At 39.4% G+C, this 19,857-nt stretch overlaps 1 protein-coding gene across 7 annotated transcripts in view; it reads left to right on the top strand.

The window, feature by feature from the left end:
• ICA1 (islet cell autoantigen 1) overlaps window positions 1-19,857 on the top strand; it is a 73,056-nt gene that overhangs the window by 43,443 nt on the left and 9,756 nt on the right. For all 7 annotated transcript variants that reach the window (XM_081882184.1, XM_081882181.1, XM_081882186.1 and 4 more), the window contains exons 7-12: window positions 5,384-5,509; window positions 5,693-5,791; window positions 12,097-12,194; window positions 14,725-14,774; window positions 16,310-16,372; window positions 16,573-16,614. In XM_081882184.1, coding sequence (XP_081738310.1) covers window positions 5,384-5,509; window positions 5,693-5,791; window positions 12,097-12,194; window positions 14,725-14,774; window positions 16,310-16,372; window positions 16,573-16,614 — 478 coding nt within the window. The remainder of the gene's footprint in view (window positions 1-5,383; window positions 5,510-5,692; window positions 5,792-12,096; window positions 12,195-14,724; window positions 14,775-16,309; window positions 16,373-16,572; window positions 16,615-19,857) is intronic.

The following is a 19,857-nucleotide window of genomic DNA, read 5'->3' as shown; positions in this document are numbered from 1 at the left end:
ACTTAGATCCTAAAAAACCCAATTATTACCAAACTAAAATTCTCTTTTTCTTAGTAAAAGTGATGTGTTTCTGCATTGCTTCTTAATGGAACAATAATAGTTTCAGTTTCCTTGAAAATCAACTGATCATTTTGCAAAGGATGCCTGTAGTGTCAGAAACGCTTTCCTGCCAGGTGCCATTTAGACTCTCCTGTCCGCCACCCTGCTCAGGTTTTACTTGCTTTCAGTGTTGAACACTGAACACTGAGACAAGAACAGTGAAAATCCGAAGGGAGAAATGGCATGCTAGCCCAGTCAGCTGTGTGTTTTTCCTTTAATTCAGTTCAGTCAATATTTGTGTTTTAGTCTTGAATGGAGAAAAAGAGATGAAAAGTAAGCTGCATTCTATGCTTGCAATTAATTTATGTAGCAAAAGTAAAGCAGATGGACCACATTAGGTATAATCCAACCCTCTACCAAGTCTTGAAAGCGAGAGTGGCAATCATAGCAAATCTGTTCTGTAAAAAACATCCGCCCAGCAGCTGTGTTTCCTTCCTGTTTACTTTTCCATGCATCCCCTATTTCTTTACTCTTATTTCTCCATTTCAGTCCAGCTGTAAATCATTTTTATCACATAGTTCTGCAGATGACCCACTAACTGTACACATTATGGAAATGTAGAAGCTTTTTGCTTCCTTTTGGTTTCTGTCCTTTGCAAAATCTGAGCAGAATTATTTTCTAGAGAGTGGTGTAAGGCCTTATTTGGGCTGGCTATGAATGAACAATCAATATGCCAAAATTAAGTTTGTGTTGACACACATGTTTAATGGTGGTTTCATCCATTAGAAACTGAAGTCAGAAGCCAGGTTAGAAATTGAAATAATAACTACACTATCATTGAGGGGATTTATACCCCGCCCTTTGTCTCCAAGCAGCCCAGGGCAGCAAACAGATGGGACAGTTTAAAAGCAAAAGCATTCTAGTATTCTGACCTCATGGGTGCCTGTTGTTTTCTCCAGCTTTAGTGGCCTAAATAGAGCCTGCTTGGGGTCTTTCTAAAAGGTCAGCATTTGAAATGATCAGAAAACAAAGCAGCAAAGAGTTCTGTTTTCCTTCAAATATCAGAAACTACAACAAGCAATTAATAGAGCAATCCTATCCTCTAGTTATGCCTGCTTGGTGGGGTAAGATTGTTTGTAAGAACATAGGAAGAGCCTGCTGGATCAGCTCAATGACCCATCTAGTCCAGCATCCTGTTCTCACAGTGCCATGTCAGATGCCTGTGGGGAAACCTGCAAGCACGATTTCAGTATAGTTGCACTTCCTCCCGTGTTTCCAGCATCTAATATTCAGAAACATTACTGCCTCCAACTGTGGAGGCAAAGGATAGCCACCATGGTTAGTAGCCTTCAATAGCCCTTTCCATGAAGTTGTCTAATCTTCTTTTAAAGCCATCTAGGTTGGTGGTCATCACTGCCTCCTGTAGGAGCAAGTTCCATAATTCAGTTGTGTGTGCACTGCTAAATCACCTCATCCAATAGAACACAATGCAGTGCCAACAGAAAAACATACATAACTTAGTTAACTAAGGCTGCAATCCTGTGCGGTCGTATTGGGGAGTAAGCCCTTTTGAATTCAGTAGGACTTTCTTCTGCAAAAACATGCATAGGAATGCGCTAAAAATACATTCAGTATAACAATACAATGGTACAATTTGGCAGGACCAAAATACCATTTACATTGTAAATCTAAAATATCTCCTATACAGCTCATAGCATTATTGCCCCTAAACCCTTTCTGTGTTCTGCAAAAGTAGACACTCTTCTGGTAACTTGAATACTTGAGTTAACTTGAAGATGTTCATTCAGATGTCATGGGAAACAAGTTTAAGCAAATCACATTTGGAGCCAGCATGTCAAGGGAATGGGGAAAGGGAAATGTTTGAACATGACACTTGTTTTTGGCTCAATAAACCAGTTTATGTATCCAGAATTGTTTTGCCAGAACTAGCCCATTCTGCCACATTTTACTCCATTTTGTAAATCTCAAAGCTCAATTTCTGTTTCATCAGCAAATATCCAGTAAAATATCTTGCCCTCCCTGGCTCAGTTCTCTATATCAGTTTTGGGGACAGTGAAGAGCTAAATGTGCACTGACATTCTTACAGGGGGGGGGGGAAACAAAATAAGTTTAATAAACTTAATATTACTGCTGGACATCATAGTGCATCCCCTTCAGTTAGGAAATTCCCAGGGTTTGTGGTTAGAAAACCGTATCTCATCTCCTTTACAGCAAAAAAGCTGCATGTGTTCCCCTATAGATCCTGATCCAGCATAAGGGGTATTGTCATCTGAGAATAGAGGGTGGAGAGGGAGGCGTCAGGTCCTGTGAATTAACAGATACTTCTGTTACCTCTCAGTACTCGGTTACTGCACTGAGTACATAGATAATGTCCCAACATTAATAAGGCAAAGACTTTTCTGTGACCTGTATCTGAGGTAATGTCTGAGGAAAAATTCCTGGAAAACATTCATGGGAACATTCACAGGAGTAATAAGGGGGCAATATGGAGAAAGACATTTGTGGAAAATATTTCATTGCAATTTAACGCTTTCTGGGATTTCTCTCTAAGAGTAGACCCAATCCCTATTTACTCCGAGAACTGTAATGCATTGTTTCCCTCATGTGAATGAAGCCTGTACTCCAGTTCCATTATTTCTTGTGGGTGGTGGATTCTAGTGCATGCCCAGATGCAAGTTGTTATGTAATAGCTTTCCCATTCATTTAAATTGATAGCTAAGTCATGGGGCTCTGGGTTCAGTCACACAACTTGAAAACATCTGCAGTTGCCTTGGTAATGATTGGTAGGAAAGGATTAGCCTGTGTGGAATGAGCTCATTTTAAAGACTATATATTTTCATTCTCCTAGAAGACCATGACTACCTCACAAGCTCTCACACTCTTTTCCTCATATTTCCTTCTCTTGTGAATTACCCCTCCCTTCCCAAAGCTAACTGTGGTTTGCCAATGTGACTTCCAGTATTAATAATAAATTTGGCTAGCTCCAAACAAGAGTTTGTCAACCTATTTCTGACCATGATTCTAAGAAGGGCTGCCATCAAGCCAGCCCTTGAGTCCATCTATAGCTCCTTCTTCACCATTCCTGTAGAGAGAAGCAGTTCTTTTCTCCACCTGCTTAGCACCTACTTTGCCTCTGTCTTCACTGAAAAGGAAAGCAGTTCTCAACATAATGATAATAGAATAAAAGATGCAAAGAGGGAGCTACAGCCCAAGATAGGAAAAGAGGTGGTAAGGAAACAACTAGCTACCTTAAATGAATTTAAATCTCCAGGGCCTTATGTGGTAGTAAAGGAGCTTGTGGATGTAATCTCAGAGCCTCTGTCTATAATCTTTGAGAATTCTTGGAGAACAGGTGAGCTCCCTGCAGATGGGAGGCAGGGAACTGTCCCCATCTTCAAAAAGGGGTTGTGTGGCCATCTGTTATGGATGCTTTAGTTGCATAGCGGGGGGTTGCAACTAAATGACCCTTAAGGTCCCTTCCAACTCTACAATTCTATGATTCTGCTGTTCTAAATTCTGTACTCAATGCCCTGCACTGCTGTGTTGGAACCTCTTGTACCTTCCAAGTATAAAATAGAATCCATCCGTGTTAATAAAACTTGATACTGGAACATTTCCTGTCTTGGCAGAGGAAAACATGTAGCATTTGGTAACACCACAGTGCTCTAAGTATTATAATAACCGGTATTGACACAGAAAGCATATGGCCTTATGTTACATATTGGGTCAAGTACATCTAATGTTAGTCATCCTTTCCTGTTTATAAGTTATCCATCCCTTAAAAAAGAAAATAATTGTGGTGTTGCATAAGAAAAAAACTATTTCTCTTAAGAAACAACAGTTGTAATAAACAAAGACCGCATGTATGAGTTTTTTGGTGGATATTACAGTATGTTGTGAGACAGGATTCTAGATTATGGGATGTTGGTTTAATCATACTCTTCCCAAAGACAAATACTTGGAAGCTAATGCCCATTCTGCTACAGTTAATGCCCATTTTGAAGTGCTCAGGACTACTACTGACTAAGCTGTTTGAGTAATGAATCCTGGGGTGCATTGACATATGGGTAAAGCATATTAGATTTTATTATTATTATTAAACCAGTCACTAGGTTACACAGTATATTTTGAAAATGAAATGGTAGGATCACAACTGCAATCCTTTGCAGCCTTACAGGATGGGAGTGGGAATAGAAAGATCAGTTTACATAGATACCATTTCTATTGTCTTTTCAACCCTGCTGTATTTTTAAGTCTGATATTCTAATACCACTTGCAACAAAGTGAAGTCAAGCCAATCCACAGTATTTGCATTTTGAACAAAAGCTTACATGCAAAAAAAAAATACTCAGATTTGAATGGTTTAAGTTAATTTTGTCCTGCTTATTATATTTCATTTTAATGTTTGTTTCATTTTGCTTTGGGTCACTCCTTGTGTAAAAAAAGAGAGACTAATAAATGCAATTAGTAATAATCAGGTGAAAAAGCATATGTTGTGTGTTTAAGTGAATGAGTTCACCTGCAATAAATAAAAAAGGTGAAGTATTATACTGTTTCCATCCCCCAGCCACTGTTGCCTGAGTGAGATAATTCAGAAGTACATGCATCGTTTGTGTCATGTATCTTTTGCCAGTTTAAGCACAGAAACCTTTGTGTCTAAGTTAATGTGTGAACATGGTAGGATTAGAATGTAGACAGTCAATATATTATAGAACAGGGCAGGAACATTGTCAGAAGACGTCCCAGGTGGCTTGAGCTCTGGAAGTGTCTGGATTAGGTTCCAGGGTAATGTTTGAAAATTCTTCTGTTGACAAAAATGTGGTCTAAGAAAGAGTGGGTCACCTGAGAAATATGACCTTAATATATTGATGGAAGAATAGGCATGTTTGAGAGCTGGACCTACCATTAGTCACTGGTATTCATTGTCTGTCTTTGCCAAGAGTGAGAGAGGTAGCAGCTACGTCTGCAACAAACTTTGGGTTTTGTTGTTTTGCCCTGATATAGATTTTGTTGAGACTGCACTGTAAGTGTGTGTGTGTGTGTGTGTGTGTGTGTGTGTGTGTGTGTAATCTGCCTTTTTCAAGCATGAAAATGTATTTGCTTCTGTGGATATTGCTTACCTCTGGAGAATCAAATTTATTCGCTAGTACTTCCAAGAACTTATTAATTGAAGTGTGGTCTATAAATCCATTAAATAAAACAAATAATGACTCTGCTGAATAATTATTTGGAAATAAGACAGACATGCTGATGAGTGGGTGTTTTCTGGGATGTCCTGGTATCTGAAGAAGCTCTTACTCTCTGAAACTCTCTATATTTATAGGTCCAAGCACAAGTCCGCCATGCAAAACTGAACTTTGACAAACTGAAAACTGACGTTTGTCAAAAAGTGGATCTTCTCGGAGCAAGCCGATGTAATCTTCTGTCTCATGTGCTCACAACATACCAGGTATCGGAAAAGAAAGTATCCACTAAACCAGAACTTCTGCTTAATAATGATACCCACCTGCCTTTATGTAGCAGTCCAATCAAGTTTTCCTCCCCATAAGGCTAAGGTTGGGTATATGAGCAGGAAATCTTAAGTGTCAGTCAACATGCAAGTGTTAACTTTCATTGGTTCTTTCCATTACAGACAACCCTACTTCACTTTTGGGAAAAAACATCTCATACCATGGCAGCTATTCATGAAAGTTTCAAAGGGTATCAGCCATATGAATTCATGATGCTAAAGGTAAGGCATATATAGTGGTTTGTTCATTTCTAGCCTACTTGGCAAAGTAATTTGGATAAATGAAAGAGGGGTGTCAAGCTTCCTTTTTGTAGAACTTTTTTACACTTAGGAGTGTTCATCAATTTCTATATATCGTAAGTGCAGCTAGTCCACACACACTATGCTAGCAGGCACTTCTAACATGTATTAAGAAGAATGTTAAAATGTATGTTGTAATCCCATACATTTGGGTCAACCCATGTATGTAACCCATAATGTTGGGTTGGTATGCATGTAATTCTAAACCAATGGGACGCGGGTGGCGCTGTGGGTAAAACCTCAGTGCCTAGGACTTGCTGGTCGTATGGTCGGCGGTTCGAATCCCCGCGGCGGGGTGAGCTCCTGTTGTTCGGTCCCAGCTCCTGCCCACCTAGCAGTTCGAAAGCACTCTTAAGTGCAAGTAGATAAATAGGTACCGCTTTATAGTGGGAAGGTAAACAGCGTTTCCGTGTGCTGCACTGGTGCTGGCTCGCCAGCTGCAGCTTCGTCACGCTGGCCACACGACCCGGAAGTGTCTTCGGACGGCGTCGGCTCACGGCCTCTAGAGCGAGATGAGCACGCAACCCTAGAGTCGGACACGACTGGCCCGTATGGGCAGGGGTACCTTTACCTCTACCTTATAATTCTAAACCATGGTTTGGTGCTCTGCAGACAGTCTTCAGTCGCCTAGAGCAAAGCATCTGCCTCACCCCCTCTCCCCACCCCTGCATGGCCTGGCGAGGAATTCTGTCAAGTTCAGAAGAATCACTGCTCAGTGCTATATGCAAACCAGGAATTTTGGTTTAAAACAAACAGTGGTTAGTTAAATAAACCAGCTGCACAATCCATATCACATCTAGTTTGGCCTTGAACTTTGTTACAAAGCAGATATTTGAATTTGAAGCTAAGCAGGTATGTAAGTTTGGTCAGTAAGTCCAACACAATAGCCACTACAGCACACTCATACTAGTGAAGCTTGCTTATGTGTTCTCCTGTTATCAGAAATGAGCATACGGGAAAATTATCTTTTGGAATGCCTTGCCTTCCTAATGCAGAATAAGCATGTTCTTAGTTTCGTTAAATAATTATTTGCACAGACCACACTGCAGCTGTTGGTTTTCTAGGATCTGAGTACAACTTGGTGAAGGTTAGGCTTTTTAAGTTCAACAGGTTTACTTTTCAGTTTTCTATTTTAGTTAATAATATAATTAATAAATCAACAATTTTATGAAGTGATCATTTATTCATGCTAAAGTGTTATCTCCAGAAAGAGAGACTCTGCCCTTGGGAACGTGTCTGGAAATAATACATTGCTTTAGCAGTGGGAGTTCTTCTCTCTTCACTAAACTCTGGTAATGAACAATCTGATAAAAATTGTTTTCTTAGCTTCAGGGTATATTGTGGAAGTAATGTAATTGCAGCTGTGTTTCCTGATAGTTGTATTTGTGTTTAAGAGAATATTTTTAATGCACTAACAAGTCCAAGAATTTTGTTGCTTGGGGGTAACCAGGGGAGTTTGTTCAAGCTTTCAGGATTCATTCTTTTTATTGTTAGGAGAGTGTTGATTCCTCTTGACTCCTTTTTTTGTTAAAGATTAACATTTTAAGTTTTGAAATATGCTGCACAGAGAACATGGACACACCATTCATATGGTATTATTAAACCTGGATATTTTGTAAACCACTTAGCTTTGTAAACTGCTTAGAGGTTCTGTTTACAGTCAAGCAGTATATAAATTTTGTTAGATAAATAAATTTATTTTAACTGCTTTAATATTGAAAGCAGAGAAAGAAAATAGGACATAGGAACAAATAAGAATGGTAATATGTGAGGAAGGAAATGGTGGAAGGATAAATTGCAGTAACCTTGTATTAGGGGACCTTCAGTGTTTTCTCAATTTCCCTTTTCTCAATGGTCAGTAGTGAAGCATCACTATTTTATGATTTAGAAAATATTATTGAAGAAATGTTGAAGATGAGCTCAGGAAAATATAACTAGGTTCCTTGTCATCTCCACAACCCTGAGAAGGAGGCTAAAATTCTTAAATGTTGCAGTAGAGTCTGAAGACCTAGTAATCATAACTACTGCTGTGAGCCTCACCATTTCTCATGAAAAGGCAAATAGGATTTGATGGGGTTGTATCTGTTATCTGTTACATTACAAATTGTATTATATGGTTGCTATGTATCTTGCAAAAGGGAGGGGGAGTCCATTCCCAATTTTAAATGAGTTTGATTAGACACAGAGGCCGCTACAAAGCCTGTGAGATAAATTAATGTCTTTACAGTTTCATCAGCAGCTTCTATCTGCTGCTTTCATGTATTCTGTATTTTAACATTATCATCGCCAGAAGATACGTCGTTCCTATTACTCAACTTTATTTATTTTAAAAATAAACCTTATTTACAAGTACCTAGTTCTTCTTGTCACTAGTAGTTAAAAAGAAAAACAATTTGTATAACTTTGTACCAGAATGCTACTGAAACTGCCATAACATATTCATTTAACATGTATTTTGTTTTAATTTTCTGCTTGGCATAAATTTCAAAGTTTGGCTTTAGTACTTGTACTGTGTTCATTTTCCTAATCCAGAACGCAGTTATTGTGAGTGTGCTGCTTTCTTTGCAATTTCTTTCCATGTTCCCTTTTGTCTGTATGCTTAGGATTATCATGTAGGCTTTTGGTTAACTTATTCAAAGTTTGAATTTAGTGGCACCTTTTTCTGACCAATTATGTAGTTGTTAATATTGCATAAGCTTTCATTGGTTACAATCCACTTCATTTGCGAAGATGGAATGACCAGAAGTAGGTCAAGACAGTTAATGGCGTGTTTACCTGCAGTACTCCTCCTTTTTCAAAGGAATGCTAACCATAATTCAGTGGTAGAGGACCTGCTTTGCCTGCAGAAAGGTCACAGGTTCAATCATGTCCATGAGGGCTTGGTGAGACTCCTGTCAGTGTAGACAAGAACTGAGCTAGGTGGGCCAGTCTGACTCAGTATTAAGGCTGCTTCCTGTGTTCCTACTTGAACTCCTGTTTTGCTACCTCAACTAGCATTTTAGCAACCAGAATCTATGCCCTTGAAAATGGCCCTTCTGAATATTGTTCTAAGGTGTCTAAGAAAACAGAAACATTAAAACTTGTGAATCTATTTCTGGGTTTTATGTCCATTCATATGTTTTCTTAAAGATGGTTCCATTTGGGTGATGTTAGATTGATGTAAGAGCACAAGGTTATAGGGTGATATTATTTAGTCCTGAACTATGCTGCTGCTGTTACTGATCTAAGTGGTGTAACTGGTATCTGGGTCAATCAATCAAATACGTTTATTGGCATCACAGTATAAAACATTTCAGGTAACTGGAATAATTAAAAAGACAAGGGTGAAGCTATCAAGGGTTATAAGGTCACACTATGGTTGTGTTCATTTGGATATTCTGCTACACTCAGTGCCTTGGATGGAGACCACAGTGACGCCACTACCCCCAGATATAAGAAAAGCATAGAAATTCCTTAATGAAATATATTCTTTCAAAATCAGTCGGCGATCTTGATCAAGTGACTGTTTCAAATGTCAAATATACAAAATTAGTAGCTCACATAAATGTTTCCTACCCTGCTTTTACACACTCATTGTTACTCATTGTCACATAAAAAAAACCTATACCAACTCTCATAAATCATCTGGAGGCAATTTCTTAGTCTCTAAAGGTGACCGGGCCTAGACTATGTATAAATAATTATTGTGTAAAAAATATTCATCTTATATAAATTGCTTTTTTTGCAAGCTTAAATCAAGGTTCAACTAGGCAATAATGTTCCTTAATAAGTGTTTTGCTGTTGCCTCTTCTGTTAATTCACCTGCTTGAGGAATATATGCATCTCCTGGGCTTCTAATTCATGTAAATATTTATAGAAAAGCTTATTGTGATGGGAGGAAGAAATGAAATTGCCTGTTTGTTAACTAAAAACACTTAAAAATACCAGAGGTAACTTAAGTACGAACAGCTGTTTTTGGATCAGCATTACATTGGCAGGACTTTGCAACACCTCCACTAGTGAATCAGTTTGTTTAGCTTTGGGACCAACACAGGAGCTAATGGAGATAAGACGGAATATTCTCCACTTGGCACCCTGTTTGGAATTAAGAACCTTGTGGTAGATCATCTGAGAATGTGTGAAGAAAATCTGATTGTGCCCCACCTGGTTTATTGTGTGCCCTAGTATTTCAAAAGATGGATAGATAATTTAATTTTAAAAATCTTGTTTTTGCTGTTTGTAACTTGTATTTGCATAAAATAACATTCTTCGTGCATGGTAGGGTGACAACATGTTAGTCAAACATCTTTAAAGTACTATTATCAGACTCATCAAATCACACACTTTTTAGACATGCATCATTCTGCAACACAGTTTTTCAGTTTTACTAGCAAACCAGAGATTAAACTAACCCCTTATAAGAAATACAGACACTTATCACGCAACACATGTACACACTGCAGCTGACATACTAACGTATTGCAACACACAGTTTGGAAAGCTCTGCCTTAAAGACTATGGGAGGAATCCTGCTAGAGCCATTGCACTCATGGAAGAGCTTTTGATCCTGTGAATGCCTCTACTAACGGATGAAAAGGGGAGGCGATTTTTGCCAATTTACCCCTGTAGAATCCAGTATCACAAAAAATGAATCCAGATAGTGAGGGACCCTTCAGAACATCTAGATGCTTCAGGAGGAAGGATGAACTGGCAAACAAAAAACACCCCACCTTCCCCTCTTCTTCCATTAATGGAGACCTCTGCTGGATCAAAAGTGCTTCTTATGAGCACAAGGCCACCAAAGGAATTTCCTGCCTAACAAACTAATTGTGGCATGCACTTTAATAAAATTCACTCAGTGGTGGTACTAGAACTGAACGATGCATCATAGCTCCATGGCCCTGATGTCCCCAGGGTGGGGAGATGACTGCAGCCCATCAGCAACAGTTGCCCAAAACATCTTTTCTTCACCTCCTTTCATTCCTTCACACCCACACCCACACACCATTTTTTAAAATAGTGGGCATGATGTGGAACAACCCTTCTGAACCACCTTGGTTTCTCAAAGTGCTGAGCCTCTGGGCTCATGAGGGACTGTGAGAATTTAAGGTGATGGGCATAACTGTCTGGAGCTTTGTTCTGCCTTTGGAAAAGGAAAAACATAGGAGTCACTATTGCCACTGTCACATGACCTGAAAGGAGGAGAAAAGGAGAAAACCAAATGGAAGATTGCATGAGCAGGTGGAAAAGAACAAGCACTGTTGCTTTCTTCAGCTTTATTTCACAAAGGTTGGTGGGTATGCTGGAACTCAACAACCTCCATAAAATGTTTTGATGAAAGCAACAGCAACCCTCTCTTTCTTTCCTTCCTTCCTTCCTTCCTTCCTTCCTTCTGCATGGTAAGCCAGGTCTCTTTATCTCGTACTTAACTAAAGAAGGGAAAGTTGGCCAGTTTGTCCACAAACTCTCTCCAGGAAGGGGATAAATGGGTCCTTTTTTCTTTCTATTTACAAAGTAAAGAAAGGGGATCTTGTTCCTTGAGCCCCTTCTTTCGCTCACTTATCAGGCAGCAGAAAGGAAGGAGGTTGGGGGAGGAGGGATGTGTGTGAGAGGCAGAGAACATGCACAGTCTGGGAGGTGGGCTCCCATAGAGCATTTTGTCCAGGTTGTCGAGCCCATTTCTTTTCTCACCCCCCCCCCCTTTATTTATTAATTTTCCCAAAGATCCCCCAAAATACATGATACCCAAGTGAAAACCATTGATGTTCCTACATAGTAGTCTTCTCATGTGTAGCATAGTTGAATCACAGATGGGAACAAGACAAGAAAAAGCTTGTTGTGGTATTTTACCGATTATTCGTAAGAACCTTGTATATCAAAGCTGCCCTTTGCCTCTGTTGCCTAATATTAACAGTATTTTTTTAATGCATATGAGGCAGGATGGGTCATCTCTGCCTATTTGCCACAGTGTATATTTAGCTTTTCTTTTGAAAATCATCTCTATTACATTTGAATCAAATATATCGAACTACCTACCTGTTTTCCATTCTGTTTCCATTAAAGTTATTTTTCATTGAATTTTAATTGCTGGCCTCTTAATGTTTCAGGAGCTCTCATTTTTCCTGTTTAGATAAAAGTAATTTCCATCACTATGAAACTGTTTTAATGCAACTTTGGATAAGTTTTCAGGATTCCTTCTTGTTGTCTTTCTATATTCTTTTTCATACATTGATTGGTGGGTGACCCAGAGCTTACAAGAGCCTGTAAATAAACTAACGGAGAGTGAAGAAAAAGAGGAGGAATTGCGGCTAGAGAACGCCAGATTAGAAGATGATCAGCAGAATCAGTAAGCCATATGATAAGAATCTGTTGGAAGAAAATAATACTGTGGATGACAATGGGCTTTCAGATTATTTTTAGCTCTACAGTTAGGAAAATGCATATTTCCCCCCAATCCCAAAGTGTATGAGTATCCCAAAAAGAAGACAGTGGGAAGGAGGTGGAAGCTTCTCTGAGTTTGCCTGGAAATCACCTTCTCATTTTAAAACACACAAAAACTGGTTGAAGTGAATGGAAGAACCTTTCTACACCCATTCCTTTTTATGATCTTTTTGTTCCCCTAGCTGAATCTCTTTCTTATTTTCTTCTTTCCCCTTGTAATATTTTTCCCTGCAGACAACACATTTGAAAAATATTTTGCAGGCATGCAAAATACACATTGACTTTTGCCTTCCATGCACATGTTTCATGAGTTTCCCTACAGATGCCCTTTTGCATAGGGAAAGTGTTACATTGCATAGATATTAATTACATTACATTAGTCCACCTATCTGCTGTGCCTGGGCTTTGCTCCCGAATGCTGCCCCTTTCCCTTTTTTGCTCTTCCTCACTGACATACTGTGGGTCAGCAAAGTAATAAGCATCTTAGGTATATCATACAGAAGATATAAGCACATTTCTCTCTATACTTTGCCTCCTCATCACTGCTCCTATTGCACACATGAATTGGAACATATCCATTGCTCACTTTGAGCACTGATTAGCTTTTGTAATCTATACAGGGTTTGGCAAGTGATCCAGTACAGCGGCAAGTACGCTGTAAGAGTATACCCTGAGAACTAAGCCTGGTGGGATTCTAGTTACTGGTGTCAAGAGGCACTATACAGATAGGCTGTATCTTAATCTTTGGTAGTTTGGCTGATGGGGACATGTGAAAAGGAGAAAGAGATGTGATCCTCCTTCTATGGAAACATCCAGAATCAGCGAGGAGGGTATGAGCCTTGCTGTAATCACACGGCCAGCTGTTTAGAATATTCAAGGTTAAGGGAAGGCTAGTTGTTGATTCATTGAAGAGCAGCTTTCAGTGTTTGTCATTAGACCTCATTTCGTTGGCTTTTTAGTTTCTCCAAAATGTTTTTTGTTTGTGGGGGAAATGTTTTTAAGTAGCAGTGTGACATAGATTAGATAATTTTGCTTTGTGTCTTTCTAATTTTGGATATTTAAATGAGGGGTGGGAACCTGTGACCTTCCATATGTTTTTGGACCACAGCTTCCACTCTTCCTGACCTTTCGTCACACCGACCAGGGCTGATGGAAGTTGGGAGTCTGACAACATCTGGAGGGCATCAGATTCTACATTACTGGTTTGGAAGCTTAAGAACACCCACTGCTGAGTCACTTTTCTAGATAGCCATTTTCACTCCACCTATTGTGTTCCAAGGGAAGCAGGTTAAGACTCTTCTTCACAGTTCATGTAAATGTCTTACTTAACAGTATACGAGAAATTCTGAAAGGCCGCTGTGAAGAAAATTCCCACATGGAGCCTCTTCCTAGATATAGAGACTTCATGTCAGCAAAGCACTTCTAACAGGCATGAGGAACACCAAAAAGAACACATAAATAAGTTGACGGATGTTAACTTCCTTTTCAGCCTGACTGCATAAGTGGCTCAGAAATTCATGTTGTGTTCTTCCTTTTTCTTCTTCCCTGTTCTGTCCTGCTTTGCACCAGAGCTTTATTTCTAAAAGCTTCTGCTACTCGACTTGGCCTGTGGTGTTCTTGCATATCTAAAGACGCAACTGATATGTCCTCAGCTCTGGGCTCATGGTTCAGATAAAATCACAGAGTGACAGCAGGCAGAGTAATAGCAATGATCCCTGCCAAGCCAGTATACGTCAGTTGCCATGTAATCAGTCCTCTTGCTTATTCAGTGGTTCTGCTGGCCCCTCCACACCGTATTGGGGAGAGTAGTTCCTCTTGTCCTCCAGACGGAACATTGAGTATCTTCTGCTCTCTTTAAATCTTTAGAAGAAAACAAAATAAACCAAGTTCTAAATCTCAAAAGCAAGGATAGCCAACATGGCGCCCCCTGGATGTTGTTAGCAGCACCCATTGTTCCTAACCATTGGCTGTGCCTGCTGAGCCTGATCTGGAGCCCAACATCTGGAAGGTACCACACTGACTTCCCTTGCTTGTGAGAGCCTCCAGTGAGACTGCTTTAAAATGCTGTTTTGCATTAGTTAGAAAATGAAGAAGAAGTGAATACGGCTGTAAGTGAAATCACCAGGGCAACAAAGAGAGTTAGGGGAGTTGGGGAGATTGTAATTTAGACAGGGTCCCCAACTCATTTTGATTGAGTCACTGCACTGACCATTACATTTAGAAGGATTATCCTCCTGTCACTGTACCTTTACTGCCTGAAATGCCAACATATTTTTGTTTTCTGAAAACACCTTGGAATTTAAGTGTATCGTGACATGGTGCGTAAAAACTGAGAGGGGGCAGAGACAGTTGTAACTTTTTGCCATTATTTCCCCCAATAGCATGCTACACCACAGCATAAACTAAGTTCTTGTTTTTTTACCTTCCAATTTAAGGTTGATTTCGTTAGATGAGGACAGTCACACCAAGGAATCAACCAGCTCAGGTATTTCTTTTATTATGCCTTTCAAACGTTGAGCCTGCTTAAAAGTCTCTCATTCATCCTAATAGATGCTATGTGCCAGTTTGTTCCTGCAAACTACTTTAGTGTATATAGCATTGTCTCCGTCAGGGTTTTCTTATCCTAGCTCTAAAAATCCAAAGCACATGAAATCAATTAAGAGCAGAGATCTAAGAATAGAGATTTTATTTAACAACTCTAAAGGCACCTTGGAAAATCAATATCATGGAGTGTAGGCCTCCATATCCTTCTACTTGCTGCCATAACTTTGAGTGACCTCCAGCCTGTTCTCTATAATACAGCACTCACTGTGCTAGAGCTATTGCCTGTATTGTGGTACCATCACACCTCACCTCTTTCCAGAAAAAAATAGATTGGGGCCACTGCTAAATTAGTTGCATTTCTCTGCTGTGCTTCTCCAAACACACCAGACTTTTTTACCTTCCCTGCTTTTTGTGTGGTGGAGCTGGGTTTGGTTGAGGTTTTAACTTGTTCCAGGTGAGGGCCTAAGAGCAAGGTTACCAAACATCGTCAAAAGTATTTTAATTCAGCTGGATTTATGGATAATTAACTGGAGCAAAAACATAATCTATTTCTAATTGTAGGCAGCCTGGCGGGGGGGGGGGTCTGCATTTTTGAAATAATTTCATTGTAAACCAATTACCTAACCTGGAACAGATGCACCTCACTATCAAAATCACACTGCAGCTGCAAATTGAGGGGAGACTTTGACATCATCAAATATACTTTGAAGAACAAAATGGGATTTTATCTGTAGGTAACAGAAGTAGGAACCCAACCCTTTCTCTGTTATTGGCAGTATGTTCTTAATTGCACAACATTCTGTCTTGTGCTGGTGATTAGCTTAGCTGGGAGGATGGCCAAATAAGGAAGATTAGAATGCTGATATTTATCACTTCCTTAAATGATTAAACTTGGTAAATGGTCGACCATATTTGGAACTGATTCAGTGGCCTTTCCTAAAGTGGCACCCATTAGGTACACTAGACCTAGATCATGGTGTTTTTGTGAAACGAGTTTTGCTTTGGAAAGATATTGTGTAATATTCAGTGGTAGTCATGCTCAGAGTTGACCCATTGAAATGAATGAACTCAAGCTACTTAAGTCAACTGATTTCAATGGGTTCATTCTAAGCATAACTACTGTTTAATACAACCTACTGAATTAAAGGAGACCCTTTAAGAACCACAAATAGTTTTTGTGAGTGCCCAGTAGTAGGCTACAAAGTACTGAAAAGAGAGAGAGAGAGAGAGAGAGAGAGAGAGAGAGAGTCTAAGAGAGTATAAATATATAGAATGTGTGTGTGTGTGTGTGTGTGTGTGGTTCTGGAGACTTTTAAGACACCACCGGTAAATAATTTATCTGGGATAGTTTCAGGTTAAATGTGAAATCCTAACTGCAAGTTAACAGTGCAAAGAGTGTCATACTAGAAAACCTTTGAAGCACATTCCATGTTTAAAGCACTTTAGATTCTGACCTAGAAAATATTTTGGTTACAGCAGAAGAAACTAAGGACATCCTGAGTACTTTTGGGGAGAGCTTCAACCACAGAGAGAATTCAGGTATGTCTCCTAGACATGCAGTGCAGCCCTATACATGCCTGCTCAGAAGTAAGTTGCATTGAGTTCAGTGGGACTTACTGACAGACAAGTTGCATATGATTGCTGCCCAAAGAAAACTGCAAGCGTATAACTGCAAGCATGAAATGTACATATAAGAGCCTACAGCTCAATAACTTTCCCTTATGTTTTGCCATTTTTAGGAGCCATAGATGACTTATTAGACTTGAAACCTGAAGAAAATGGTATGTAATCTTTTTGTCTGACTGTTTTATCAATTCTGCAAAGGGGCACCAAACATAGTATTTTCTTCTTTTTCTTTGGCGATCACTCGTAGCTGAGTAAGATTGTCTTCCATAAACATGGTCTTAACAGTGAGTCCATAAGTGACTATGGAGGCCAATTCCGGATCCACACGTCCTTCCACAGTGGGAACATAAGTTTCCGGACGAGAGTTCATTACGGTGCGGGTTTGCCAAGCGTGCCTTCCTTTTAGCACATTTCTCCCTTTCGGCCTGAGTTCAAGCGTCTTCAAAGTCCATTCCTTCCAGTAGCACCTTAAAGACCAACTAAGTCAGTTCTTGGTATGAGCTTTCATGTGCATGCACACTTCTTCAGATTTCTTCGTGCATGCACACGAAAGCTCATACCAAGAACTGACTTAGTTGGTCTTTAAGGTGCTACTGGAAGGAATTTGTTTTGTTTTGACTATGGCAGACCAACACGGCTACCTATCTGTAATTCAAAGTCCATGACACCTTTGGTAGAGGCTGGTCTCCAATTGTATAATTTAATCTTTTAAACAATTGCATTAGTTAATCTTTACTAATATAAAAGCTAGCTATGTCTCGATGTGATCATCCACTTTGGGCGCTTAAGGGTTGTAGAAGAACATTCACTTCAATTTGTGAACCTTTTAGTATGATATTGATGTAGAAAAGTATCTCCTTCTGAACTGATAGTGATAGTAATAGTAATAGTGTCTGTCAGTTTCCTTGACTTGAAATGCTGTTGTAAGCAACAATTATTCTTCCACTGAATTTTTCAGCCAGGCAAAATTTGCCAGCTATGCTTCAGTGGTCCATAGCAACTGTGTTTTTGGGGGGGACAGGTGTGTGCGCCATAGTACATTCATCCTGGCAATAATTCTATGGGTGGTATTCAGCTAGGTTTTACTCAGAGTAAAAAGTAACATGACTAAATCCATTAATTTCAACAGGTTTGCTCTGAGTAAAACATACCTCTTCTTGTACCTATCCCTCCCCCCTTCTTTCTTTTTTTTGCCTCTGAAGCTAGATTCCCACATTTGGTTGCGGCATGCTGAAGTTATCACATCACTTCTGATTGTTTCAGCACAACTCCCACACATGGGGGTGGCTAGTATTTACTGTGTAAGGGAACCTATTAGCTCACAAGTTTTTCCCAGCAGTAGCTGCCTTTACACAGATACTTATTCATTAAAAAAACCCACTGTGTGTAATGTATGAAGCAGAACCATCTTGTATTGACACTTGCAACCACATTAGAAGTGACTGTGAATTAAGCTTGGCTTGGCTAACCACTAAAGTGCTAAACATACAGCAATCTCATAGTATGCCACATGAAGGAGTAAATCTATATCAATGGAAGGTAAAAAGCAGACTGTGTTCTGTAGAATTTTCTTTCTTCAATACTGTGATGGCAAAGGACAATTTATAAAAAGAAGGGATAGATTTACTGTTGGAAAAAGGAAGCGGCAAGGAAATGCTGAACACAAGGCAAAGAACAAAAGGGAAGAGAAGGGAGAAGTAACAGCAGTGCAAATAGTTTATTGATAAAAGTCATGTTGGCCCTTCTGTTCTTAGTGAGTACATAGCTACAGTTTTTAGAACACAGAGAAATTGTTTATGTCTATTATACATGACTTCTTTGTGAAATACCAGCAGTATATGATGACTGCATCAAATAGCCTTGTTCTTTGCTATAATTCTGTTAGATAATAATGGTAGTAATTATTATTATTACTAAAAAATCTATCATCATTATTATTTGCTATTGTGGTAGATGTAATTTCTAGCATAGCAGAGGAATGGTGAAATGTTACTATTAAAACCATGTCTTCAATATATGTTGTAACTTCATGATTCCCTGCTAGATCTGGAAATTCCAGGAAGCAAAACAGGCTCTCTCAAACACATTAAAACACTATGTAATATATCAGGGCAGAGAAGTCAAAATAAAGAGGAGTCTTACAACATAAGATGTGCCTTACACCAAGGAGACAAGAGTTGCAGTGTTTTATGTCATATTTATCAAGAATGTTTTGCCACATCTAGACCAATAAGAGAGTCTTTTGGCACAGTTGCTTTTCATTTGAGCCACATGGGTCAGCTGTGGCTTGTGAAGTGAAACATCAGTGATGTCACCCACTTGTAACATGAGCTTTACCATGACTGAAGACTGCTTATATTTCCTGTATTGTGGCTTTCTGGCTGTAGTGAACTGCTAACCAAAAATCCTGTTTTCTTTGAGAGAGAGGAGGGTGGTTCTAATTTTTTTAATACCTAATTAATTCCAAATTTGGTATGCTAGGATGCAACTTTTGACTGCCATCTTTGATGCAGCTGGAAACTCACACTGGATTATATCAGTGTAATTGACTACTTATAATATTGGCCTTTCTTGACAAGTAAGTGTGTAACTGCAAAGAGGATTGAAGATGTAAACAGAACATTCAGCCCTCAAAATTGTCAGCCATCAGGCAGGTTAAAGCTGCTGTTTTCTTTCATCCAAGTTGGTTTTATTCATGGTGTGTAGGTGTTTTTTTATTCTCCCAAGTGGTGTTGACTCATAGGCATTTTTAAAGTCAACTCTGTCCCCTAACTTCTCCTCTTTTCACGCCTCCAATAACTTCACTCTATGTGTTTGAAAGAAGACTCAGTCACTTTTGAGTAAGACCTACTTAATGTATAGATGAAATATTCTTTCATCTATACATTTCTAATATGCCCAACTCATTACAAGAAAGTATTTATCTTTGCTGTGTTATGTGTGGATAATTTAAGTGCAGAGAAGGTTACTTGGCCAGCTGAGGCTTTTATTAGAGAAAGCTGCCTATTGTACATGCTACCACTTACTTTAGGTAAGCTCCACAGTGATGAAGCAATGACAGGAAGATTTCAAAAAACACCTAGCATCGTACACATTGCTGCAGTTTTGGAGCAAAGCTTCAAGCACTTTCATGCCTATTTGGAGACACTAGCCTTTTCTACCATGGTTCCCTCCAGATGTTTTCAACTACAGCTTCATCATTGACTAAGCTGGGTGGGGTTGATGGGAATTGCTGTCCAAAAGATCTGATGGGTACCAGGTTGCCTCCAACAGCAATGTTTTGGGCGTTTTGATAATCTGCTGTCCCATCACACCTCCCAAATAAACTCTTCTTTTCAAAAGTCAATTTCTGGAGAAGACAAAAAGCAGCAATGCCAGATAAAGGACCTACTGGGGCC

The sequence above is a fragment of the Podarcis erhardii genome, assembly GCF_964252035.2.
Source record: "Podarcis erhardii genome assembly, chromosome: 12".
NCBI lineage: Eukaryota > Metazoa > Chordata > Lepidosauria > Squamata > Lacertidae > Podarcis > Podarcis erhardii.
The sequence above is the reverse complement of the archived record's forward strand: the minus strand, read 5'-3'. Positions and strand labels throughout refer to the sequence as shown.